This window comes from Buteo buteo, chromosome 7 (genome assembly GCF_964188355.1).
Source record: "Buteo buteo chromosome 7, bButBut1.hap1.1, whole genome shotgun sequence".
Classification (NCBI taxonomy): domain Eukaryota; kingdom Metazoa; phylum Chordata; class Aves; order Accipitriformes; family Accipitridae; genus Buteo; species Buteo buteo.
In genome coordinates, this window is record NC_134177.1 from 35,269,145 (window position 1) to 35,297,034 (window position 27,890).

Here is a 27,890-nt window from a genome sequence, read left to right on the forward strand (position 1 = left end):
AAAAATACAAGCAGCTAACTAATTACTTCTTATTAAATACTCTGACCACTATACGCTCTATAACTTAACAGATAGAAAATATAATGGAAAAGGTAAAGATCCTGTTTACAAAAAGTTCAGACTTCCCATATCTAAAAATACAAGCAGCTACCTAATTACTTCATATTAAATACTCTGACCACTATATGCTCTATAACTTGACAGGTAGAAAATGTAACGGAAGAGGTGTAAAAAATACAGCAACTAATAACCTACAAAGTTAAAATGAAAGCAAAAATAATAGAGGGTTTTTTTTTTAAAACGCAGTTGAAATGATCCAAAGTGTCTGTTGTGTGCAAAGCACTGCCACTGGAGTCTGACAAGGGAACCCAGCTGGCAGCTGTTGCACATTTTCACGTACTTGTCACCCACTTCTCACTCTCTTGTTTCTTCATTCTCAAAGCACCCCCGCTTGTAAGCCACATCTACCGGCAGATGGAGATCTAGGAAGAAAAGGGAATACTGAGTAAATATTAGTCCTTGTATATGTTTCACTTGGCAGCATACACAGTACTTCTATCAGGTACTGTAAAATATGGCCTGAAAGGCAGACTATAAGTTGAGAATTTGAGGCCTACTGTTTAAAGAATAGGAATTACTATAATTTTTCAAAACTTTAAATATAAAATAACAACAAAACAAATCATAAGAAAAGTGCTCCCCTTTTTCAAGATATATTATTTATATGTGCATTCACTACCATGGATGCCAAATACTATACATTATTTACTATGAAACCCTGGCAGTATGTACAGAAATACCCGTTCTGCTTGTGACATGTGCCTTCATTTGTCCATAAAAGGCACAATTGCCTCAAAGTACGCCATGGCTGGTGCCAAGATCCTAGAGAAAACTTGTGTTGTCACTAAGAGGACAAACAAGAGACTCCTTTTTGAAAAGTACTTTGATCCACAGCAAAATGAAGATACTTCCAATGTATGGCCAGATCTTGCAGGCCAAGAAAGTGAACAAGTACCCTGATAAAGTCACAACAGCATTACCACTGCAGATGTCACCCATGTGAACTTTAATCTCTAAACAGACACATTCACGTCTTAGGAAAAGAACTCCAGCCTTTGTTCTTTTTCTATACTACAAAGTTCCTGCCCAGTAAGCACCAGTTCTGCACCTTCTGACATTTGCCTCCTGCCAAAGCAGACTCTGTTGGGAACAAATCTTGAAAAAGCATAGGGATGGAGAAATGAGCGGGCTAGTAACAATGCGACTCTAAATTATGTAAAGTTAGAAGACGGGGTATAACATCCACTCATCCAAAAGAGCAGACTGCCAGGACAGGTAATTTGAAAGTCCTTCACTGAATATATAATGAAGTAAAGGTAATGGAAACTGAGCTGGAGCAAGAAGCTGCAGTTCAAACTCCTGAGAGCAACTTCACTTTGGGCTTCAGACGGGAGATGTTGAAGAGTTCAGGGCCAGGCCTGTCCCCACATTAACACTTAACACCTTTGTAGGAGACCTCACAGTGACCTACTTAGGAAAACTAAATGAACAGTAAAATTATTTTTGGCTGGCAGGTGCAGGAAATAGTTCAGGTGAACATATGATAGCATGGGAGACCTTGCCTGAATGAAGATTTGCCCCTAGCAATTGCACATATAAATCTCTTTACCTTGGAGTGAATGAGAGGGAATGCATAGTGACACAACTGTAGTGGCATGGGAGTGGGTGGTAAATGTCTAGGGCACCTTGCAGCATGACAGTGATGGATTCATCTGAGTCAGTAGCATCTCAGTAATAAGTTCGTGCTCTTGTAAAAAATTACAGGAACTTGCAGATTATTTGAAGGACTAGATGACTCACAAAAAATATATGGCCAGCCATTGAGAAAGAAAGCTTTTTCCTACTAATGTATCAGTATGCTTAAATGCTGAAATCCAGAAGTAACAAATTCCACCTGCTCCACAATGAGATCCCTATTTCCAGGAAGAAGGGCTGCAAACAAGAATTTCTCCAATCAAAATCTGGTCCTTCTTCTGGTCCTTCCTCTTGTTAGAAGAGGAAGCACAAACCACAGATATTAGGTCCAGTACAGCTATATTCACTAGCTGAGTGTACCTGTGGAGTACAATGCAGAGGAGATGGGCCAGAATACATGAAGAATTTACAGAGTTCCTATCCATCATTTGTGAAATCCAAAAGGACTCCTGTTGCAAGTGTGGATGCTGCCAACATAACCAGACAGATTTATGCCAACAATTCCATTTTATAGATGAGCTCAAAGAAAGAAGATGCATCATCAGCACCTTCAAATTGATGTCCTAAGAAAGAGCCTGGGGCTGAAAAAAGCAGTCCCTCAAAGGTGAACTATCCCTCACACCTCAATGGGATGAAAACGCCAGGAACTAGAGAGCCATACCCACCATCTCTCAAGAAAAAAGGGTGGGAAGGGAACAGATGACACAGCCTATATTTGTTTGCAATGATGTGTCTTACTGCTGAATTAAGTTCTGCACCTTCTGTTGCAGCCTCTGACTCCTGGGAGGACTCACAAATAGTTCTTCTTATCCTGCTGCTACCAAAGAAAATGAGGTCCCTCTGTCAAATTGTCAGGTACAAAGATGGTTAGTGCATGAGGTGTAAAGATATGGTTAAAGCAAACACTTGCATTCAAAACAAAGAGGAGGGTTCTTCACCCACTGTGTTATTAACCTATGTCAATGACATTAACTTACAAACCCCACATGGATACTAAATGTTTGCATAGCTTCAAAAAGTGACTAGAAAAATTAACTGAAGAAAAGTTTACTGAGGCCTTTTCTACTTAACAGTACAAAAATGCCAAAGATACTGTTGGAGACAGGACAATGAACTAGAGAGACCTTTCATCTTGACCCTGGTTGGCAGGATGTTCTTAAAACTGGTAAACTAAATTTAGCTGAGAAAGTTAGTTAAGTATATTGTTTTTCATTTGAAGAAAACAAATAACGTATTTCAGTGATTTATGGTGCTGCAAAGATGGGCTGGCAGCTATGGAGGGACATCCTGGAGACTGTGTTTTAGTAAAATGATGGTTGTCTTTCTGGCTACAGAATAGCTGCAAAATGCAAAGAAATCCTGTCCAGCTCTTCAAAGGAAAGTACTGCCTTCTCCAGAAGGGAGGGTTTGATTCTTGGCCCATTTATGTCAATTACCACCTCGGTTTTGGCCCACAGCTGCTCCCAGTCACAGAAGTGACTTCTCCTTCCATCTTTATTGCATTGGCCTTTGGCACCACATTACGCTGGCTCTAGCTGTGTGATATCTAGAACTTGGTGTCACCACGTAACAAAGAAAAGTGAATCATGTCACCAGCCTACTGAAATAGATAGAACAAAAGCCTTTTCTATAGCAGGATATACATCAAAGTGCAGGCTCAGAAAATTTGTAAATGAGTGCCCAAAGGAAAAGAGGAAAATGGATAGGACTCAATCACATTCAGAGGATAAGTTGTGAAGACACCTGGAAATTGTCATCATGCAACGTTTCAGCACAGAAGGATTAAGGAAGAAGTTGTTTCCAAAGACCCACAGAGGAAAGGAGGTACTGACAGACAAACATGTAGTCAGAGGAACAGAAGTCAGCTTCTATTTAAAACCTGTCTGCTTCAGGCTTACAGTTGAAATACAGGAGATGGGCTATGCCAGCTTCAAGGCTTGTGTCGTGCCCAATTTATTTTGGGCCAACTTGAGCCTTATCTTGTTTGGCTCAGGTGTGCTGTCTGCTTCTACCCTTTACATGTACACCAAGCCTAAAACGTACAACGGTGAAAACAGACCTGGATGACTATCACACTTCCCAGAGAGCAGACTCTATGCTAATTGTTGTTGATTAGCATTAGCGTAACAGTGTTTCATCTCTGTGGTACAATCCCAAGGAAATGCTTTCCAAAATGTTCCTGTATATAACTTTACAACTGGCATATTAAGCAAATGTTTTGCGTTAGATATGAAAGCTGAGAAGTTTGCCAATTATCCATGATGCCAGGAAGTAATTGAACAAGAACTCTCAATTCTGTGTTTTAAACAAAAGCCTGTCTTCTTTCAAGATGGCATCCAACCTTTTTTCTCAGCTTCCTGACAAAAAGACTTTATTCCTTACTTAAATGTTTGAAACTGATGGGCATTATGAACTGAATTATTAACTAGCATCATTATCTGGAATCTAGAAAGTACCCTTTGAAGTGAGCAGCAGCTCTTCAAACTCTACAATCAGCTCTTTGATGAACAGCTGTAAGGGAAATAGCTTCTTACAAGACTTGCAGGCTGCACCAACTTTTCCTCTAGAATGGATCCAAAGTACTCTATGTGTCCTCTTATGTCTCTCTAATCTTCGGACATTTAGGTTTTTCCTCTAGTTACTAGATTTGTGAATTGTTTGGCCTCAGATATTCTGCTGCTTTTTTTCTCATGTGTTTCAGCATACATATCAGCAGATTGGTACAAAATTTATTTAGTGATCCAAAACAAAAAGTTTGGACTTCTACAGTTACTTCATCAGTTTGGCAGGTTTTTTCCCTGTTACTTCAGTAGTCACCTCATTACTCAGTGTTTTCCTTTGTAGCACTGTCACCCTCTGGCAAACATATCTATGGACTTCATCTCAATATTGTGACATCCAGGTTTCTGACACAAGTCCTAGAACTTCAGGTTTTATTTACCGATACAATTTATACCCTTTTCCACACCACAGTAATTAGCATAAGCATTATGTATAGAAGAGTGTTGGTAAGCACACTAAGAGGTTGTACAAGTATAATATTTTAACTGAAGGCACAATGAAGTACTTATACTGCAGACAATAACTAAACTATTCTGATCTCCCCTTTCTGTAATAAGTTAGTTTCAGAGTAGCTGTCTCAGTAATCTCTAAAAAAATATAGAATCTCTTCTTACCAGGGGACTTGCCATTGCATGAACTGTGTCTTCTTTTCCTGCATTTAGGTTTTACAGATGAATCCATCTCTTCTACAGATTTGTTCACAGGCTCAGTTCCTGAAGTGAATTGTCTCTCTTCTGTCTCTGATTCACATTTAACACTAATATTCTCCTTAAAAAAAGGAACATAAAAAGAAATAAAACGAAAGATCACTCAATATTTTCTTGTAATCCCTTTAGGGACAAAATAATAACTATTCTTCTCCACTCCAAAAGGACATCTAAAAAGTGTTGAACACTGCCTAGATGGTTTACATAATAAGTGTTTTTAACTCAGAATTAAGATTGCCAAATTGAAACTCAAGCTCTTACAAAACGTCCTATTAAGCAAAGGATGAGATCAGAAAACTAGAATATACAAAATTAGGGTACATGTCCTCATAGTTTGAACTTTGCCCTCAGTTATCAAACTAGCTATAAGAAATAAGCTAGAAGAAATCCAGGTGCCCTCATTGTTACCAACACGTGTATTAGTAATGACAGATCTAGCTCAAACAAACTTGACAGAGCTGTGTGATGCAAAACTACACATGCGAACCACACATTTCTGGTTGAGAATCTTACCCCACCCTATCCAATTGTTAAGATGTTAAATTATAATGTGTTCCTTGCTTTTTGGAGCCCTCTGCTGCTGCTCCATATGTATTTTGCAGGCAACCATTTACTGAACTGGTGTATTTCCATGATCATGTGGCAAAAATCTGTAGCTTAAAAAAAAAAAGAAAGAAGCCAAACAATCAAGTTATGTTTCTATTCCACTGAGGAAGTAAAGGCCCAAAAAGCACTTGGCGTTTACCTTTAAAGATGTTCTCACTGTCACCTGTTCTAGAGTATTCATATCCTCCGCAAAATCCTATCAATCAATATCCTAAAGATGAATGATTGTTCAAAGCCTGCAATGTTTCCTTCTATTAAGGAAAAAAAGTGCTTTTTAAAAATAGTATGTCTGAGTTTAGAGACAAAAGGTCATCACACTTGGTAATAAGATATTAGTAATTCCAAAAATCACACTGTCTGCCTTGCATCTGTTGTTACTCAATGTTAAATTTATAAAAGACAATGTGTATGCATATTAATAGAAATATGTATACATTCTTTGTCAAGGTTGTATAATAATATTCAAAAAGGCCTGTGCGAATACAGTAACTGAATACTCCAGGGAGAGCTAATTCCCCCCAACACGCCTCCTGCACTTGCTAGATACCTACTTTACTGTAGTATTTGTTCTTTGAAATGTGTTGTCTGTATGTATTGCATTAGTACTATTAACAAGGCCATGTGAAAACCATTTGGCTAGCAATGCCTTTTGTCCAACATCTGAACCACAACTGCTTCCTAGGCATAAAAACAAAGAGAAGGAAGGAGTTCTGTAGTTCACTACCTTCACCAGCTAGAATCCACATTTCATGAGTGATGAACTAAACGTCTCCATTCCTGATGACATTTACATAATAATAAGTTCTAGAAAAATGAGTAAGCAGCCTTAACTAACTAGTGAGAGAAGGGAAGATTTCTGAGGGAAGCATCCTAATTTGCATACTCCACAGGACAACTGTTCTAGAAACAATTCTACAAATTTCATTATTTAAAAAGAGAGAAAAATAGGTACACTATGAACTGAAGAGCAATATCAGACAGGGGATGTAGAAATCAAACTGCATTGGTTGATAAACAAAACACAAATGCATATTGGGATAACGATTACTAAAAAATTATTACTAGCCTACATGCTGAAAGAAGTCTAGACACTCTGACTAGCAGTTCTTCTACCAAGGACCTGGGCATGCTGCAGTGCCCAGTAAGGCTAACACCTCCTTGTGCTGCACAGGGATGAGCATGGCCAGCAAACTGAGGGAATTTCATTTCCCCCTCACTGGTGAATCTGTACTTGCAACGCTGTATCCGATTTTAAGCTGTACAGTTGTGTGTGTGGAAACTGAAGAGTAATGACACTGCACAGTACCCCTTTCAGAATCCTTTTTATCACTGTGTTTATAGGATCTTACAGACTAACTCTTTAGTAATCTAATATAAAAAAGGCAATAATAAGATTTTCATCGTAATAGCATCAACCTAGCCCACATAAATCTAGTTCCCAAGTTCTCTCTTTTTTTTTATTGTTTGTTTTTTTAAGTGAACATGCTTCTGACCATGGATTTACCACACCTCTGGACAGACTCTTCACTCAGGCCTAGTACTCTGCAATTTCCAAGTCACAAACGTTGTTTGGTGGAGAATCAAACAAGTTACCAAAGCTGATGAATATGAAAGATTTGACTTTTCACTTCAATTATTGAAAAATCCCAAATCTGCTGCATCTCACTGGTCACATGACTTACGAGACAGAGACTGGACTATACCGATACCTAGCTGGAACCATGATGAGAAGCTAAGGTACTAAAATTAACAACTCACGTGAATGGAGTTTGCTGGGTTAACCTTCACCAAAGAAAGCAAGAGTTTCAACCTTCAGATAGGTATACTGCCAAGGAGACTGAACAAAATAGGAGGCAAATTCCTCTTGATCAAGCATAACAGAAAGGTTGTATTTCTACTTTAAGAAGAAAATAAAATATTTCTTATGAGTAGGAATGGAATAAAATATGCCCATTAAAGGCCAAAACTTGTAAAAGTCTAGGACAGGAATTCACTGAGGCTAAGAGGATAACGCTAGATCTGAACTATTGAATGTAGTAACTCCTTTCATGTAATGAATTGCTCTTTAATTTGCTATCTTTTAGGACATCAGGAAAGCAAAATAAAGCAGGTTTCTACTAAACTGTTAGGTCTATGAGGAGGACAGCTCAAGGCTCAATAGCTGTCACAAGAGCAACTAAATGCTAAGAAATACTGTGACAGAAATAGAGAACAAAACAGAAAACATCTTTGTGCCACTGTAAAAATGGATAGTTTTCCCACAACTTCAATGCTCTCTTCATTTCAAAACAGGATGTAGCAGAAATGGAAAAAGTTGAGAACAAACCCAAAGCTAACCAGAAGTGCAGAGCAGCTGACATGCAGAGGAAACTACAGGAGGACTGTACACTCGGGAAAAAGACTGCTGAGGCAGCTGTGGTAAGGGATCTGTAAAATCACAAGTGACATGCAGTAAGTGGCCAGGGATGGCAGCTGAATGCTTCTTCTGAGACAGAAACTGGGAAGCTTCACATGAAGCTAGTAACAGCCAGAAGCTCTTCGTGCAACAGATCGTGAGCAAAGTATCTGCTTGGTCAGATACTGTATGCTAAAATTGACATGGTTTCAAGGACTGACTTCAGTCCACAGAAGAGAAACCTAAGATTAAGTATAGGGTATCATTCCAAGTCCTCAAGTTGAAAGTAGTTGCAAAGTATAAGGAGGAATGCCCTGTCCTATTTGCATGCCTTGTTCTTGCTCTTCCCTACATATCAGATTACAGCTATTGTCTTTGGACTTAACACTGGGCAAGACGGACCTTTGATCTGACTCAGCAGAGCTGTTTTGATGTTCTTGTATTAACACTGGAGTAATTTGTTCCTCCTCTTCTCCTACAGAGAGGAATAAAACTCTCTTCTGTGCATGGCCACTATTCTGTTGTAAGCCTGCTCTGAATTACATGGCACTGACAGCTACTGAAAGCCTCAGAAGGCTTCCAGATTCAGGGATAAGGAAGATAGCAAACTATGTAGGGGCCTGATGGGAGTACAAGCACAGAAACCTTCTCTGGAGAGTTCTGCACCTGCCATGATCCCAGACTCTGGAAACACCACTAGACAAGAGGCAGCTGCAGGGTTAAGTTAGCCTTGCCTCTCCTCAGTTTGGGAAGAGGAGACTAGTAAGAGTATTTCTAACAAAAAGAGGGAAACTGTCAAACAAAAGGCCTAATAGTCCCTGAATTCCTTTTCAACACAGAATAAGCACCAGTTATTTAACCAGTTAACGTCCAGATAAACAGACCAAGACCAAGGTTGGGATTCTCCACAATTACACAAGTAATGGGGCCTCAAAACCAAAACACCTCCCCCTCAAACAACTCCATGGTTCACATGCTTAATCCCTCAGTTCTTATCAAGAGGGTTTGGACCACAAACTCCAAAGGCCTTCAACAACAGAAAAATATACTGCTAAAAATGCACTTCAAAAGTTGTCAAAACTGACAATGTTTAAAGTGCAGTCAACACTTAAGATAATGAGTGGACGCTCATTAAGGAGTACTGCCAACTCTGTAAGCACTAGCACAAGGATGTGCCCTTCTCTACACAGTACAGAGCAGAACAGTCCAGTCTAGGCTTGAGCTTTGTGGAGACTTGATCAGAATATACATCTATTTCTATAAAGATACCCAAGAGGAAGATGACTAAGAGCAATCAAGTTTGCACCAGCTGAGGATTTACAAGCTATAAACCTTACTGAAGGCATCAAGATACTGATAGCACAATAGAACAATAGCTTCAACACATACAATGAAATTTTGAGTGCCTACATGCAACGTAGGTCTCATGCAGCAGAAACAGATGCAGTCAAATCTCTTGCTTTTACTTTGTTTTCAAAACAAAAAAAGTAGAGCGTGCATTTTCTGCCTTAACAGAGTAACATCTAGAATGCCCCTCAGTGCACATGAGACTTACAATTCCGTATACAAGGAAGACCAGGCACAGGTAAACCAAAGTACAATTACAACTTGTCGGACACCGCAAAGTATAAACAAAGGAAGATGCTTTCTAGCATTCAAATGTCAATAAATTATACTTTCCACAGAAAACAGAAACTTAATAACTGTTTATCAGAAACAATCTAACCAATTATCTAAATTTTAAACAAAAATCTTTGCCTTCAGTGGCAATTCTCAAAATACTCTTTTTTTAAGATTAAAGATAGTATAACCTAAAAAAGCTTCCACTTCATCACCATGAATACACCTGCACTATCTATTTTTCCCATGCAAATGAGCACCCTAACTTGGCCAACACAAGCTAACATATCTCATGCTCATTAACATGAGGTACTTTTTCATTCCCTCTTCTTTTTTAAATCTTGCCTTACCAAGCAAACCCTCTACTGTCCAATAAAAGCTTAATTAAAGAAGCCTTTAGTTCTTAAGCAGGCAAGAATTAAAAAGCTATCAGTCCAGACCCTAGCATTACTATCGAATATAGTTATCTCAAAAAAGATGTTGTTTTATCTCCCTTTACCCCTTACCTGCTCTGGACTGAATGGTCCGTCCTGAACAAACATTAGGGAGGACAGAGTTGGGCAGTGATCCAGTTGTTCTCTCAGTTTTTCACATGCTTCCTGTGTGGTCACAGATTCTTGCACTACTTCAGCAGCAGCACTTTCTACAAATGCAGTGGTATGGGTAGCACAAAGAAATTCAGAAGGCAGTAATGGAGAACAAGTTACTGCTTGATCTGCTCCCTCTCTCAGTTTTTCAAATGCTTCCTGTGTGGTCACAGATTCTTGCACTACTTCAGCAGCAGCACTTTCTACAAATGCAGTGGTATGGGTAGCACAAAGAAATTCAGAAGGCAGTAATGGAGAACAAGTTACTGCTTGATCTGCTCCCTCTCTCAGTTTTTCAAATGCTTCCTGTGTGGTCACAGATTCTTGCACTACTTCAGCAGCAGCGCTTTCTACAAACGCAGTGGTATCGGTAGCACAAAGAAATTCAGAAGGCAGTAATGGAGAACAAGTTACTGCTCGATTTGCTCCCATCACAAATGATGTGTCTGCAGCTATAGGAGTAAGAAGTTCCAGTTGGCTTTCCTCAGTTGAAGAAGGTGTATAACTGTTCTCACTATCAACCAGCAGTGGTTGACCTCTGTTAGACTGGCTCTCCACAGCTTCCACTTTCACAATTTCAGCTTTGGGTGATGAATGCATCTCATCAACCATCCGAAACACAGCTTCAAGATTTACTTCTGTCTCCTTGTTTTCATCAGATGTATTACATGGCCAGTCAGAAGGCAGAAATTCAGCTGTATAAGGTGACTGCACTGGAGGACTCTGGGAGAAATAAAATACAGCAAACGATTATATCAAAAAATTACAATGACAGGATACGTATTAGTTCTGTAAGGCTTTGGAAATGAACCTGAGCAATCAACTGAAGTGTTCATTTATCCAAAAGCTTGAAAGATTGTCTGTTATTTTCAGTTAAAACAACAGGTTTAATTTAAAAAAAAAAAAAAAAAAAAAAAAGGCTACTACTTTGTCTTGTTTTTCATTAACCATCTTACTCATGGCATGTCTGCTTTCTTTTATTCACTGTCTATCCTGGAGAGAAGGTTACTTACCAGTAGCTGTGTACTCCTTCAGATGCATTGTCTGCATACCCTGTGCATTGCAGGTATAAGTATACCCAAGCATTCAAGCCAGAGACTTCTAGTCTTAGTAGGACCTGTGGGGGTGCATTAGAGCCACCCCCTTCCCATGCCACATATGTGATAGAAAATGATAGAGCAAATCTATCTGCCTTCAATTCTTCAAAAACTCAAACATTCCTGTTGTGTACAAAACCAGCACAAACCACAAGATTTTTAAGCAAGAGAAAAAGTTACGTATGCTGTAAATGTGCATATGGACAACATACCTCGAGGAACTCGCAGTTACTTACCAATAACATCTTTTTCCTCTTCAAGTGATTGTCCATATACACATCCACACAAGGGATGATTCCCAGGGATGTTCCGGTCCCCAAATGAGTGGGAGTTCAGATACCTATGAAAACAAATACTGCAGAACTGCCCTGTCTGTCACAGCCTCACATCTGGACGCTCTTGTCATGACATAGTGTCCCACAAATGCAGGACTCAAAGTCTGCATAAATCTGTATAAAAGCCCTACAGATCTTCAGGTCAGAAACACTTCTTGGAGAACCTGTAGAGGCTGCCTTTGCCATCACAGAGCAGGTCTGAACACCACTAAAATATTTCACAGTAATGACATCACAAGACGACAGGACACAGTCAGCATTCCAACGATATTATTTTTAGCAGAATTCATATAAATCAAAGAATGTTTAAAGCAGAAAGAAGACAATGAAGAGTTTTTCAAAAGCAGCAAGTCCTTCCCAAGTGAAATGATAAATCACATTTGAATAGCCAGTGTCTGTACTGCTATTTCTTCTGGAGATGACTCAGAGTTAAAGGACACTGGAAGGGTAATTTCTTCTGACCAATACGAGTCATATAATGATGTTGAACAGAAACTCGGGTATATTTAAAATACAATCTTATTTTGGAAGAGATCTAGTATGAAGGATTAGGCCTTAGTGCCTGATTATCAGACCTTCTAGCTGAGGTAATGGTTAATAAAAACCTATTTCCATAAATGAATAAATTAGAGAACAGGAAGCCACAGGATTGCCTACTAGGAAAGCCATAATCAGATCAAGTGCCAGTGAAGGATTTGGTCTCTCAGCAGCATGAACATCAGAAGCCCCTGAAGGAAATACCACAAAGAGATGAGATCCCTTCCTCTGGGTGTATGAAGTCAAGTCCTGTTGTGGTTTCATGTTGATGTGCCAGTCTGCAGATAGGCATAAACTGTGGAGGGCAGGGGGAAAGGGAGGGGAAGATAAAATCTGGAACTTGAGAAATTTAGGTTAAGTTAAGCAGTCTTTTCATTAAAGGCAAGCCACCTTTATATTTTTATGGTATAGGTTTAAACATAGTTCCTTTCCTTTAATATTTTTTTCAGTTGTATTTTTTTAAATATTAACAAGGTGTTTCACTTCTGTTGCATTGCTTGTTTATTGCCTTAAGCAGTCAGGATTTTAAGTAAGATCTGGATTACCAAGTCAACTGTCCGGGGATTAAATCATCCCTGCCAAAACCAAACCAACCAATCAATCAACCAACCCACACTGCAACTTCTTCTGCCTCTTCTTAGGGGACGTCAGCTTGAAGCTGTTATAACACCTATCATCTTCTTGGATGAAGATCTTGTACGCATTTCCTATACGAGAAAGTGCCCACACAAAGATACAATTTAAATCCTTCTAGTTTGTCTAGAGAAGATATGACAGTCAAGGATGGGAGCAAAGCAGCAATGAAACAATGAAAAGTGATAAAAATTGAGAAGTCACGACTCAAAAGACTAATAGTTTGCTGGTCATTTGAGCTCAAAAGGAAAAATAATCTAATTTAGCAAAAGTGGTGAAAGGGAAGATGGGCATTTCACTTATAAGATTAGCATAGCGTACGCAGGAAGTAGAGCACAACCACACCTTTTCAGGGACTGCTAGGACTAAAACAATCTGGCTTGAGTGCTTGGGCAATCATTCAGAAGTAGTTTAGATTCAATTTCATTCTGAAATAATATGGCTGATTATCATTCTTATTACAAATAAAAGCAAACTACTTAGAACTGCTTTTAAGGTCAGTAAAGTTTCTCTTCTTTTTTCTCCCACATTTATTTCTTCCATTTCCAGTTACCTCTTGCTTCAGTTCCACAAGAAAATACTGGCAGCTTAATAAGAATGCTAACAGCCCAATCAAATAGCAGGGCTGCTAGTTAAAATAAAAAAAAAAAGGAAAAAAGAAAAAAAAAATCACTAAAAGCCAGTATGTAGCCTCAGTTCACACCTATGATAAAGCAGCAGGGAAATACTGCACTAATGGTTGTGAGTTGCCAGAACTGCTGTTGCAGAGGATAGCAGGAGTTTTCTCTCACAAGACTCATTCCTATCCAGGGATATCAATTCATCACACTGATCCACACCCCACTTCAGGAGAGCCCAAATGAAAAGTAGCATGAAGCTGTACCTGAGCTCCCAGTTTTGTAACCAATTGTGATGAGGGTGTAATACAAATCCCTGAAACCTTGATTTCAGAAGCCTGAAAAGAGATATATATACCTTCATCAGCCACTACATCTGGGTATAACTATCTATATCCCCTTGCCCTTCCATACATTAATTCTTTGTAGCTTTTTCTGGAGAGCAAATTGCAGGCAGACAGACATGTACTTACTGGCCTTGTCTGTCCATGTTCCAGCCAGGGTCACCTAATGCTTTCAGCAGGTCAGGTGTGTACTGTATAAGCCCAGCAGCTGGCCTCCAAGCCCCAAGAAACTGTACCTGTCTTAATCTCTCCTAAACTTAAAAGTCATGCTCTCTGCAAGACTCAATAAGGACTAGCACAAGGTTTAGGCTTTCTTGTCCAACAGTGCCTGGTTTTCCTTCTGAGACCACAAAGTACTGCCTGGATCCAACAGAAACAGGGCTGATAATCAGCTTGCTGACTGCCAGTGTGCTGATACAGCTCACTGTCTTCTGGACTGGTCCAGCAATTCCATATAGATGTTGCCAGTAGTATCTAGTAGGTCACAGCATGAACAAACAGCCTAAAATGCCCTACAAACCACCCTTCAACAGCATTGCACTGAATTCCTGCAACTGGTGGAAGATATTGAGTGGGACGATACAATGCAAAAGTTCTATTTTTTGTGAAGAATGATCAAAATGCTTAGCTGGCCAGGGTTGATTAATTTTACTGCCTTTGAGGGTTACTGATGATCGATACACAAGCAGGGCAGGACGATCAATACTGTAGCTGGCTGCATCCCTCAGCAGGAGTTTGGGGAAGTATCTACCCCAGAGCACACAAAAGGTAATCTGATTATTCCCTACAGCTCAGTGAGAACCACAGGCAAACTGCTGTCTTCTGTACCATCTGCACAGCCTCTGTCACCGTGTTCTGGGAGAAATGATCTATGTTACACTAAGACTCAGAAATCTCAAGAAGTCGTGTTGATCCATTCTGTATGATATTTGTGTTACCCTGCTCAGTGAGAGCCAGTTACTGACCTGGTAGAACTGATTGATGCCACTGCTTGCTTTTGGGCTGCTCACACAGAGGATTACCTGCCAGCAATCTCTGCCCAGATGCACCAGCAGCTTTTGACTGGGAGTTCCCTTGTTAGAGCTGTATTATCAAAGCATCCACTAGCAAGTGGCCTAAATCTCTTTTGACTCCACACACTGCTCATGGACTTGCTTCTCCAGACAACTGATTTTTACTAGACCCTTTGGACAGTGTATTTATATTATCTTTCAATCTAGCCACACCACCACCCTTGATGACTCCTTTGGAATGATCTGCTACCCCAAACATTGATCTCGGCCTTCTGAGATAAGAAGTTACTCGATTGTGACTTCCCATCACTCAGACTGATCCTCATGTCCTGGATGAAAAAGAAGCTCATGATGAAAGTGAGAGGACAAAGATACACTGTGTGAAAAATAAATACTAGAGTATCAATGGCATGATTGGTCAGTGGCTATTTATATCCTTACGTCAACATGTTATCCTGGCCATAACCTGGCCATCTTGGATAACACTGTATAAAAAAAATCATGAATAAAAGACAAAGGTTGATATTTGCAAGACAGGAAACTGGATGATCAAGCTTGGGTAGGCCAACCCTTTCTCAACACACATAAGCATAACTTGCTTTGCTTGTCCTCTGTGAGGGGAAAAAAAAAGTATATGCATTATGCTGTAATAGAAAAGGAAGCCCTTGCATTTTCACTTCAGATCTTTTGATATTTGATAAGCCAGGCCCTCCAAATAAGGTGTAGTTTCCACCGGAATTATATAAAGCATTTACAGTAAGTATTGTAGTTATCTTTAATAAGACATCTCTGAGGTGGGGCCAATTCAAAAAGTCACCTTAGTTTTTCTCATTCATCAAATGAAACTCAGGACTGCAGAAAGCTGTCTGGGACAAAAAAGAGGAGCTGTTTCCCAGCATTTTCATAATATTAAAGAATCTCTTTTTGTCCAGGCAAGGACATTCTTCAAAGATAAACATAGACTTATTAAATAAAACAAATTCTGGTGAAGTCAAGCAAAAAACTTATGCAGAAAAAAAGCAATCCACTGATGAGGACACCCATTATGCTGCTACCCTGAAACCTAACTTGAATTACAAAACTGCCTGTTTAATGTTGTCGTTCTTTGAAATCGATATTTGTAAACCACATTACTTTCACTTTCTCAAGCAGATCAATTTTCAAATTTATATCCTTCATTCCAGAAGTCCATAAACCTACAGTTCATTCATACAGTCTCCTCCGCTTTCACCTGATTTCCGTATGCTACACTCACCTGGAAAAAGCTGCAGTGGGTGTATGTCGAAGCTGTAGGACTAGCACAGCCAGTCAGAGGATCTACGTGGGCAGGTGTCGAACACTGCATTGTAGCTGCAAGAATTCAAACACAGTTATCAGACTTCCAGAATTTGTGTTTGGTATGCAGAGTTCTATTGCTTACTTTGATTAAACACTTCAATAATCGCAAGTAAACTAAATTCCAGAAATGTATTATTACCTCCCAAGTAATTTTAAAAATTATTTTTCATCTTAAAAAATAGTTATTCCAATATATGTGTACGTATATTAAAAACATATATTGTAAAATTGATACACACAGACACAGAAACTTCATAATCACAATCTTCTGTATCTTAATAACGCCTATTCAATTTGGTTGCTTGACTTTCTCATCACAACATACTGCAGAAAGTCGATTCACATAAGAAGAGCCTAGATGTTCATACACAAACACACTCTGAAATTAAACAATTATTTTATTGTAAAAAGCAACTTTGTAGATGAGGCAGTATTCTGCAGGTATTATTTTTTGGTCACATGCAGAAATAATTTAAAAGTAAAGGCATTATTTGCAGAACAGATAATGTTTAAATCTGCAGTCATTCTGAGAGAGAGAGAAATCCTTGATGAAATCATATTTAGTCCACTGTTCATAATAAGTAAATGTAATAAGTATAACTTGAGATGGCAAACAGATCAGATCAACTTATTTGCAATGCCTGACACTTACATGGGATTTCACATGAGACAGTTGCTATGACAACCAATATGGTTTTTTTTTAATATCTATACCTATTGCCCTTTTTACTATGATGTTGCTGAACTTTTGTGCAGTTCAGAGCAACAAACACAGGCGCTAAACAACACAGAAAGAGCTAGTGGACATCCTTCTAAAGAAGCATGAGATATGTGTATGACTCATTACTTCAAAAGCTAATTCTGAGCAACTTTATGATGAAGTCTGGACAACTTTCAGAAGAACATCTGTGACCTGTGAACATATTACAATTCTGGATATTGCCAAAAACCTAAATGATATCTGCGTTTCACTCACTGGAAACTCCAGTGTGTTTACAAACCCAAGAAAACTACCAAAGAAAACTTTTGAAGGGCTATTGTAAAAACAACGCAAGAGAGCAATGACAAAGGAGAAATTTCTTGTAATCTGCTAGAGTGATTCTAAGGAAAAACAAACACATATTACAAAGAACCTATTTTCTAAGAAAAGGAAGGACCTGAAGGGAAAAAGTGCTTGTGAAATAGTAGGTAAGTGTAAAATATTAAGTCCAGATCATATACTATAAAAAGCTGCAAGTAAAATATAAATGACAGTATTTTTACAGTTAGTAGAGCTTATAGCAAAAGCAACTCATTAATCAAATGAATCGTTATGTCTGTAAATCAAAGTGAGAAGAACAAAAATAACTATGCAGAAGACTAGACTGATGACCAATTCTGAATGGTTCTGAAATGCAGAAAGTTGCATAAAAAGAATAGTTTGCACTCACAACAACTTTTTTTTTTTTATGGACAGTCACTATATATCCAAACAACTTTTTAAATAACACTGAAGAAAGCATTTAGTGACAGGCAGTGTTATCAAAGGCAAAGGTGTTGATTAATTTATACTATTTCATTTATAATAAGGGTTTTTTATAATTTTATAATTATACTTTTATAATAAGTCTTCAAATTGAATCAAGATTCAAGAAACACACCTGCTTCACTCACATGCTTTTGTCCTACCCTGTTAATTGGAGAGAAGAAATTTCTAAGCTCTTTTGTCTAAGATATAGTTAAACTAGTCATACCCAGAAGAAATTACCAGCTAAAGCACATTCTGCCACAGGCTGTTATGAAATAACTGACAGTGAACACAGATCTCATTTGAATACTAAGGAGACAGGGATGAATGGCATCTTATGGAATAAATAAATAATTACTGAACAAATTAAGAAAAAGATACAGCCCCTTCCATCAAACAAGATGGATCAGCCTCAAAATAAATTTGGTTTCTGCCAAAAAAGAGGCGTACTTCTGCCCATACAGGCTATGGATGGAAATTTTCACACACTCTTTAGGACACAGTATGGGGAATATGAACACTGATTTATGAAAATGAAATTGCTGTCAGTGGGGCTATAACCAACCCAGCAACAGACCTCTGAGAACAAGCAGAGATCAATAAAGAGCACAGTTCACAGAACAAGGAAAGGACTGAACATCCTGCATCACAAATATTCTTGCACAGAAGTCGAATGACCATGTTTCAAACTTACTGAAAATACCTTTGGATATCCAAAGAGGTTGCAAATAAATCAGGCAAAGAAACCAATAGTTTTAAAGGAAGTTATTTAGAAGTATGTTAACAAAAAATGTATAAGCAAATACAAGTTATAAATCTGACAGCTGAATAAGAAAAATTAGAAGGAAATACAATGGAATAGAGAATTAGTTGATACTGGATAATATATAAAGGGAAGGAGTCAACAAGACTACTTTTTGTTTAAGACAAGTTATTCTTCATTGTCGTCTTGAAAGGCCTCCAGTACATGGGCAAACGTGGATAACTGTGATCTTGCTGATACGATAGATTTCCAAAAAGCTTTTAACAAACTCATCATCAGAAACTCTTACGAAAACTGAGCAACAACAGCATAAAAGGGAAGGCTGTACATTTAGAAAATAATATATTTTAAAGATACAACACAGAAGATAGGAATAAATAGTCACTTTTCACAGGTAAGTGAGATCACCAGTGGAGGTTCCCCAATGACCTGTACTGGAAGTCATGCTGCTCATCATTTTAATAAAGTACTTTAAAAATTGAGGTGAGCAGTGAGGTGATGCTTGGTGATAATACCAGGTTATTCATGTCAGAAAAGAGCAGTCAGCTACGAAGATGTGAAAAAAAAACCACCTTATGAGTTGCCCAAAGCCACCACCCACCAGATAAAGCTCTGCATTTAGGAAAAATAAACTAATTTCACACAGAAAATGATGGGGTTTTAGTTGTCAATCAATAATTGGGAACTAGATTATTTATAAACTATAATACTAGTATTTATATACTATAATACTAGTATTATAGTAGCAAGTTTCAGAAAGATATCAGCTCAAGCTGCTGTCAAAAAGACCTCCAAAGTAAAAAATGAAACAATCAGATTGTTAGGAAATAATACAAAAGGGAACAGAGAATGAAATAGGAACATTATTACTCCACTGTATAAATCCATGATTCACCCATAGCTTGACCACCATGTATATTTTTGGACTCTACATCTCAGCAAGAAAATAACAGAACAGGTTATAGGTAAGGCAACATGGATGATGTACAGAACACTTTCCTGAAGGAAGAGCTAAGTGGGGCAGGACTCCCCATTCCAGAGAAAATGCAACCAAAGGAACTAAGATAGAAGTATTTAAAATCAAAAACGGTGCAGTGAGAGGCGTATGAATATAGACACATTCCCACAAAACCCAAAAGGAGATTTAATGAATATGTAGTAGGGTCAAAAGAGACAAGAAAAGGTGGCTCTTTGCACAAAATGCAATTAATCTGTGAAATTAAGTCCTTGTCACAGATGATGTATATGCCACAAATCTACATTGGTTGGGAGAAACAGACAAGTTCATGGAAGTGAACTCCACTGAGGGCTATTAAATACAACTCATATTATGGTTTATTAATTCCCTGAGCCCACACTGTTAGAGTATTTTGGCAGAGCATCAGTCCATGCTTGCTCTACTCCTGCACTCTTCCTTGGGCATTACCGTCAGAGGAAATGATGAGCTATATGGACATTTGGTGTGATCAAGGCTAGTATTCTTATCTCCAAAGCAGAGAACTATTAATTAGAAAATTATTGAGGCATTCACTAAATCCTGTTTTCTCAACATTGGAAAAATTGGATGAATTGTATAGAAATGAGATGACAATATTAACATCACATTCTTATATACATCTTCCTCCTACATGAAGGCTACAGCTCTACCAGTAAACTAAATGCTTCCAGATCCGTTCTCTGGCAGAGAGTCTGTTAATACTATTAAAATCTTTTACTCTTCCAAGTCAAAACAGACACATCCGAACAGCCTGTTGGGAACGGTCCCAAGCCCATGCCAACCACTGAACTAAGCACAGCACTTTTGGGGGAGAGCGCTAACCAGGCTAATGATCTAATGATAGAACTGATCAAGACACCCAGACACTTTTCCTGGCAAAGTCTGATACAGTAGCATAGACACAGACAGCTATGCTTGAGCTCAGCCGTGGTTTTTAGCAAAGATATATCTTGCCAATCTATCTGGAAGTTAGAGCCTAAGTGTAAATAAAATCTAAGAACACCAAAAAAGCTCCATGCTTACAGTTCGATGTGTACACATTTGTACTGCATGCTTTTTACAGGTTCCAATACTACATGCAAGCTCAGAAAAGCTGAAAGCCCCCAAATAAATGCAAACCCAGTATGATCAGCAGCAGATCTTTTCCAAGCTTGAAAAAACACCACAATTTCTCCAAAGATCTGTTGGAAATTGAAGGAACACATGTATCATCGCTATGCATTCAAGATAGGAACAGACATTAATAAGCATTATTATCAGCCTAGCTGGGCCAAAGGGCATGAGACTGACACTGTCCAGCATCATCCATTCCACTCGAGCATGTACTACATGGGAAATACTAAGGAAGAACCTTAAGACCAGCCTTTCAGTGTGAACTTATCATGTCAAGTCCAAAAGTTATGCCTAAGAGAAGGCAGGTACTCATCAGACAGCTGGGTCAACAGTACTCAAAGCTGTGCAGGAAATTAGGGAATGCAGCTGTGCCTGTTCCTGACAGATCAATGAACACATCGGAATGGGCCTGAATACAAAAACTATGCAAGCTCCGATCCTTTACCAACCAGAAGACTGATGAAAATGAAGATGATACCCAAGGTCTCTTCAATAAGGGAAAATGGGAAAGACAATATTGTTTGAACTTAGACATTTAGGTGGGATTAATTGCCTTACTGCTACATAGACTCAGGTGTCTAGCAGTTGTCAACTCTTTGCACAGTCAATGAACAAATAGGTTCTTCAGAAAGAAATGAATTGTCTTCCGAAGGCATATGTCTAAGAAAGTTGGAATGACTCAACCTCTGGGAGGTGCCTGTTTCTCTCTACTGACTATATATGTAATCTAAATGACAAGCCCAGGCATATACAACTATCTATTATACATTCAGATGAATCTTAGGCAAGATGAATCCTACAACTAGTTTTACAAGTGCATTACTAATGCATCTAGTCTGCTTTTCTCAAGGGAAAATATGGTGCTATTCATGCTGTGTTAAAACAGATGTTTTCAGCTGCTTATTTATTTTAATAATCCCTTTTTGACCATGTGAATTTTAAGCCTTACATACAAAGAAAATTACTTACCTTAACAGAGGGTGTATCATTCAGAATAACATGACTACTCCTAAACTACCACTCACCAGAAAGGTTATGATATGTAAATGAACCCTACAGCCACAGATGTATTCGAAAGGCATGACTGGACTTGCAATGTCAGGTGGCACCAATAACTAACATTTCTCACACAGTTTCCTTGGCTGATTTTTCATTATTAGGATACTCTCTGATAATAAAGCTTCACTGCATTTCTTTGATGCAATCCCACTACTATCAAAGGTTTTGCAGATAGTTGAAAGCAAACAGAACTAAATCCTTAAAATAATTACAGTCTAATGCTAGTGGGGAAAAAAAGATCCAGATGAGCATCTTTTATTTTACTGCCCTTTCAATAAGAATCTTAATGAAAAAACAGGGAAATCTTTTTGTCGCTGAAGTTAACAAACAAGTCTGAATATACATAAAAAGAAATCTTTTGACAAAGTTCTACTTTGATTTAATCTAATGGGACATCAAAAGTGAAATTAAAAGAGTCAAGAATAAGACTTAACATATATTCTTTAGTCCCCTCACTTATAAAATACATATTTTAAGATTAACTCTCACTTTCGAAATAAGCTAATCTTGGTGCTGTGCTCTCAAGATGAAGGAAAGCAGACTTTTTCATGTGGACATATGAAGAAATAAGCTTTCAGCATTCTGTATGGTATAATATACAGAAGAAGGGATAGCAGAGAGATTGAGATACACAGGGACAGAAGTAAAAACACTGATACAGTCCTAAGTGACAGTGAAAATCAGAAGATGTATAATCTCTCTAGTGAAATGTCAAACTTATCTTCTCAGAACTACTAATGAATTCATTGGAGTTTTCAAAAGCCTCAGATTCCACAAGTTTCTCTATTTTCGTTTGAACTACACTTTAATTTTTGTACCTTGCAAAATCTGGTACTCTTTCATCATGCCCTCCCCCACACCTCCCACCCCAGAAGATTTTACCCGTACAACATAGCCAATTTATTCTTTAAACTTTTATTACTCCCGCGAGAGAGACTAGCATCATCCAGTTATAGAGATCTACATACTCATGTCTAAATCTATGCTAGCCTCCCTCAACTCCTCTCCAGTCAGTGCTGCAAAATCAGCACTTCCCAGGACATGAGTAATCTCAGCCCAAGACAAACTCTAAACCAAGCTATAGGAATTGTACCCTGAAGATGCCCATTTCCTTCCCATGACTACAGAAGAGGTCCGGGGGACTAGCTGATATATAGACATCTAAAATTCAGTATAATGAATTTTAGCCTATGCTCTGTAACCGACAGAAACGTGACGTGGGGACCATCTCCCACCTTAAGCAGGTATTCTGGATGAGGCTTTGGGCAACCTGCCCATGGTAGGGGGGTTGGAACTAGATGATCTTGGAGGTCCCTTCCAACCCAAATCATTCTATAGTTCTACAGTTCTTAGGACACCCTGTTCCTGGGAGGAGACGTAATAGTTTGCAGCTGGTAACGCAGGCTCTAGCCACTGCAGTAATCTTTTCAAGTAGCATAGGGCAAGGAGCACAAGGCAAAAGTTGCCTGTCTGAAACATTTAAGTGTCCACAAGAAGTGCCTCACTCTTCAGAATCCTTGACAAAAATGATGTTATGGAAACTAGCGATTATTGTCTGAAACATTCTCAGCAGAAGTCTCAGAAGACACACACAAAAGGCGTGAAGATTTCACTGTGTACTTGGAGAAAGACAGCAGCCACCACATGTAGGATTTCTAAACAGGGATATCTATCTTAGTGAAGATGCAGCTGCCAAGGAAGGAACAGGCAGAAGGGAAGAATAATAACTGAACTTTAGTTTGTTCAAGGAAAGAATCACTATGTTCTGAGTTTCAGAAGTTTTAGGGAAATAAAAAAAAACCAGACACACCACCACCCCCCAAAAAATAACCTATCACATGATTTTTCCAATTCAAGGTAAGGGCAAGGAAAAGAACAATAATTTGCTTCAACTTCTCTTCTGACGAATAAAAACACTTAAGTGAGACTGAAAATTTTAGCAGAAACATTTTAGACAAAAGAAAGGAGTGAAGACTTGTGCTTTCTAGTCTTCAGTGCATGAAAAAAATACAACATAAAGAAGCTAAGCAAGAAAAAAAATTAAGATATGAAAATAGTATGAGCACAATGAAATATTCTACACAATACTTTTGACTGATCTTTAACTTTAAAAACTTAACCTGGGAAAACACAAGACCAGGGACTAGTATACTACTTTTCAACAAGTACTCAGTGCTTTAGTATCATTGTCAAAGTTTTGCTTAATTAAAAAAAATATTAAAGTTAACCTAACACTGACTAGTTGTGGACAAATGTTTTTCTCCTCACCCTTTAACCTCAACAGAGAGGCTACCCGGAAAATCACCAGGGGACGCTCAAAATCTGGAGGAAGGAAAGGAATACGAAACAGAAAATCTTTTTGGTTTAAAGATCTGTCTTCCTTTTAGACTTTACACTTTCTATCTATTTCTCACTTGAGATATACACATGACAGAGAATTATAGAAAAATATTTTTTAAAGCATCACTTTTAAATATCTTTTTGAAAAGCAAGTGCAGAAATTTTTTTTCTTACCTGTTGGATGGTAGGCTTGTGAGTACTCCACTGAAGATGCGTAGCTGCTGCATTTTGGAAGGGAAGTGGCAGTGTTTTGAGACCTTTGCTGAAGTGGCAGAAGAGAGAAAACAGGCCGGACTGTGTAGGTGACCTGTGTTGAAAACCCTCGGTGTACCGGAAAGGCAACCCCTTTATTTGGAAAAGTTGGGGAAGCCCCATGCCCTGGAAGCAAACCAAGAGAACCCTGCCGTGTTCTGGAAGGCACTGGAGTCCAAGCTAAACTTTTTGTCGGTAAAGTGCCATTGTTCTGGGATGAGGTCGATATGTAGGAGTAAGGAAGGAAACGGCCTTGATGATAAGGTTGACGAAACTGTCCTACAGTCAGCGGTCCTGCAGTGGGTACAAAATAAAGTGGAACAAGTGTTAAGGAAAGGAGTTTTCACAGGCAATGAAAGGCAGTATGAAGAGCCAAGACTCTACAACATTATTTGGGAAGACTGCCTTTGCTCCAGTATACTTAATCCAGAAACAGACTGCCTTCTTACAGGTGAACATCCAGTGACTGCTGCAGCAGCATGAGTGCAGTGCCAATGGAGAGTTATCTATGTAGCATTCAATCTCCTTAAACTTGCAGTAACAAGTTATCAATATTTAGAAATGTGCTATAAATCAAATGCATTGTAACTTACTAAACCAAACAAAAGTAATTTAGAAAGTACTGTGTGTTAAATTGGGCAATACAGTTAAAAAAAAAAAAAAAAAGAGAGAAATTGTAAAGCAGTGTAAAGCAGACTACCAAACTCCAAAGCTGACAGCTCATAGACAGCTATGGGAAGGGCAATGTCAAAATCCTCCAAGTGGCTTTGAAAGTACTTTATGACAAGTCCTTCAATTTGTCAAGAAAAAAAATTAAAAGCCAACTTTTTTCCAGTCAGCTCAAATAGTCCAGTTTAGACTAAAATATGCCAAAATTTGCCATTTTGTTATTTCCTAGATGTTCCTTCTATTCTGCCCTTAGTTCCCTCTCTTAGTCAGTTATTATTTCATGAAATGGTATTTGTTCTTGTAACAGCTTGATTTGTATTAGAGGTTTTGGTGACTTTGTTGAAACACTGACAGTAACACCAAGAACATTTATGCTCAGCGAATTCCTAAAAGAACCACTGCATTTGTGACTTTTCCACAGTGTTGTATATAGCCATGCTAATTATAAGTTTCAGGATCATTTACATCAATAGGGTTTATTGAGAAGTCAGGCTTTCTCAGACCTGTAGTTCCCAATTCTCACTCTGAAGGACTTTTTACAAGAATAGCCTCACAACTACCTCTTTCACTCCTCTGATGGGAACTAATTCAAGAAAGGGGTAACATACAGTCATTATTCTACAAGTTCATATTAAATCATTAAGAATCACTAAATAAATACCACTGGCCCTGAAAATGTAGTAAGAGTTAAAGTATGAGACTGTTTATTTCCTGTTCAGTATTTTTACCATATATAAACAGAGAATGAACAGAGGGATGAGAATTCCTTTGTTTATATTTACTTTTGGATGGGGAAATTAAGATTATCTAGTTTTAACCCATAAACAAGACACCACAGGATGCCAAGTTACGAAGCACCAGTGGCTTTACCGGAATTGTTCGTGGATGTTCAACACAGAGTGACATGTTGCAAGACATTTGGAACAGATTGACACTTTGCAAACAAAAATATCTTTTATCTATCAAATTACCTCACATTTACAGCAAAGGCATGCCCCTAAATAGTCAGTACAGAGCACACAGTAAATGGTCAGCCTGTCAGAACTCGACTGCATATATAGCCCGATGTTTTCCTTGTTCTTTCTGTCTTTCTAGAAACTGAGACTCCTAGAGCAAAAGCTCTCTAAAACTGCACCCATAAAAAGAGAGGCCAAAAAATTAAAAGGTTTATCTTCCTTAGCATTTACTCTACCAATGGCCTGCAGTACATCAGTCAGACCAGATTTCATTGAAGAAGTCTGTAATGACTTATCTTAGTCTTAACAATGTTAACACCAAATCTTTAATTAATGCTTCCTAGCCTTGGTATTGAGAGAAGTTCCTTCCCTTCTCACATGCTTCATTTTGTTTTCTTGGTATTACAGATGTAGTTCCACACACATCATAGAAAACACCGCATGAACTAGATGACAGTTCCTACTCTGAAACAGTAACCAAGAATAAGTATCATGATATCCTACTCTGTTCTAAATGCAGGCTAGTGCTGCAGGAAGCAGTACCACCAACTGCTTCTCCCCTTCTCCTGATTGCACAGTCCTGCCACTTCTCCTGCATCAAGCCTTGCAGCACCCATGTGGTGCATCACCCTGGCCCGACAGCCAGCCACAAACAGGCCGCTCAAGTCTTGTCCTCAGATCATTGTGCTGAACCAACACAGTTGCTGTATCAGCTGCAAGGAAGATGGTGGTTAACACGTGACCAAGAGAATGAATGGCAGTAGGACTGCTCTTCTGGTAGCAGCCCCCAGTTCGACTGAACAAAGAGCATTGCAAAACAAGATATTCACATCTTCCTTACACAGCTTCAACTACAATGCTTATATGGAATTTGTGGAATAATCCTCTGAGAGCTTAGACTTGTCTTGGAAAACTCAGATCCTCTCAATGAGGGTTAGAAAGAAAGAAAACATGTTCTGGGGCTTTTCAACAATATTATTTTCTCTTTAGCTCTCGCCTACTCATTCAATCCTCTTTAAAAACTATCTAGCTTGCAATTCTTTTTCAGGAGACAACTGACAGAAATCTTGCTATCAGGTCTTTTCTCCTTTGCACAAAACTGACAGGAAGCTCTAGTTGTCACTTCAGATGACCCACTGTTTCACACAGATTTAATGAGAGCTTATTAAGCATCCCTACTGATGGGCAAGTAGGAGTAACTTTCACCTGTTAGAGCTGTGCTAGCTCCACAGAGATCGGGCGAGGGTGTTCTTAGTGTAATATGTAATGGGGACTGTACTGTAGTCTACAGGCAGACTGAAACACTTGTGAACCATGCTACCCATGCTTACTGGCAGGAGATCTACCTGCATGAAGAACAACCATTTTCCTACACGGGGTAAACTGAGCAGCCAACAGCAAGGACAGGTAACCCTCCTCCCTCAGGGCAGTGCTGATTTTCAAACCCCATGCCACCCAGTGCTTCTCAAACCCACCATGGCCCCGCATGGCCCACCCCGCCTTACCGGGCTTGTTGGCCTTGCCAAGTGTCGAGGGCGGCAGCAGTGGGTCCATGTGCAGCGATGTGCCCAGCACCCGCTGGAAGCGGTTGGGCGGGCGGCTGGTCACCTCCAGACCAGCAGCCAGCTTCGCCTTGTTGGTGCGCGTCAGGCGCTTCAGGTGGATGAGGAGGTCGGGGCGGTCACGGCGAAAGTTGGGGCTGCGGAAGTGGTGCAGGGGCCCGATGGAGCTGCCGCCATCACCATTGCCAGCCCCCAGGCCAGGCCCAGGTCCAGGCCCCACCACGCTGCCCACCGGCCCCGTCACCACCTTGCGGAAGCCATAGAGGTTAAGCTGTCGGATGAAGCTGGTGAAGTTCTTGGTCTTGAAAAAGTCGGCAGCTCCCTCCGTTCCATTGCCAGTTGGCCCCGTGGAGCAGCCCAGCCCTGTGCCCAGCAGCTCGCTCTCGAAGAGCTGCTGGTCGATGAGCAGCCCCTCGCCACGGGCATCCCAGCAGATGGAGCTGTAGTGTGGGCTGTTTACCAGCTGCCACAGTTTGGCCGGGAAATTGTTGGGGTTGATGGGGGCGGGCAGCCGCGGTTCCTCCAT

General features: G+C 39.2%; 1 protein-coding gene across 1 annotated transcript; it reads right to left on the reverse strand.

Moving 5' to 3' along the window:
• Window positions 1-106: 106 nt before the first annotated feature.
• HSF5 (heat shock transcription factor 5) lies at window positions 107-27,890 on the reverse strand. The gene is made up of 7 exons (XM_075033323.1): window positions 27,308-27,890; window positions 24,100-24,471; window positions 16,064-16,158; window positions 10,647-10,955; window positions 10,152-10,367; window positions 4,932-5,085; window positions 107-482 (listed from the first exon to the last, which is right to left on the reverse strand). The coding sequence occupies exons 1-7, from the start codon at window positions 27,888-27,890 to the stop codon at window positions 415-417; spliced, it is 1,797 nt and encodes a 598-aa protein (XP_074889424.1). The 3' UTR covers window positions 107-414.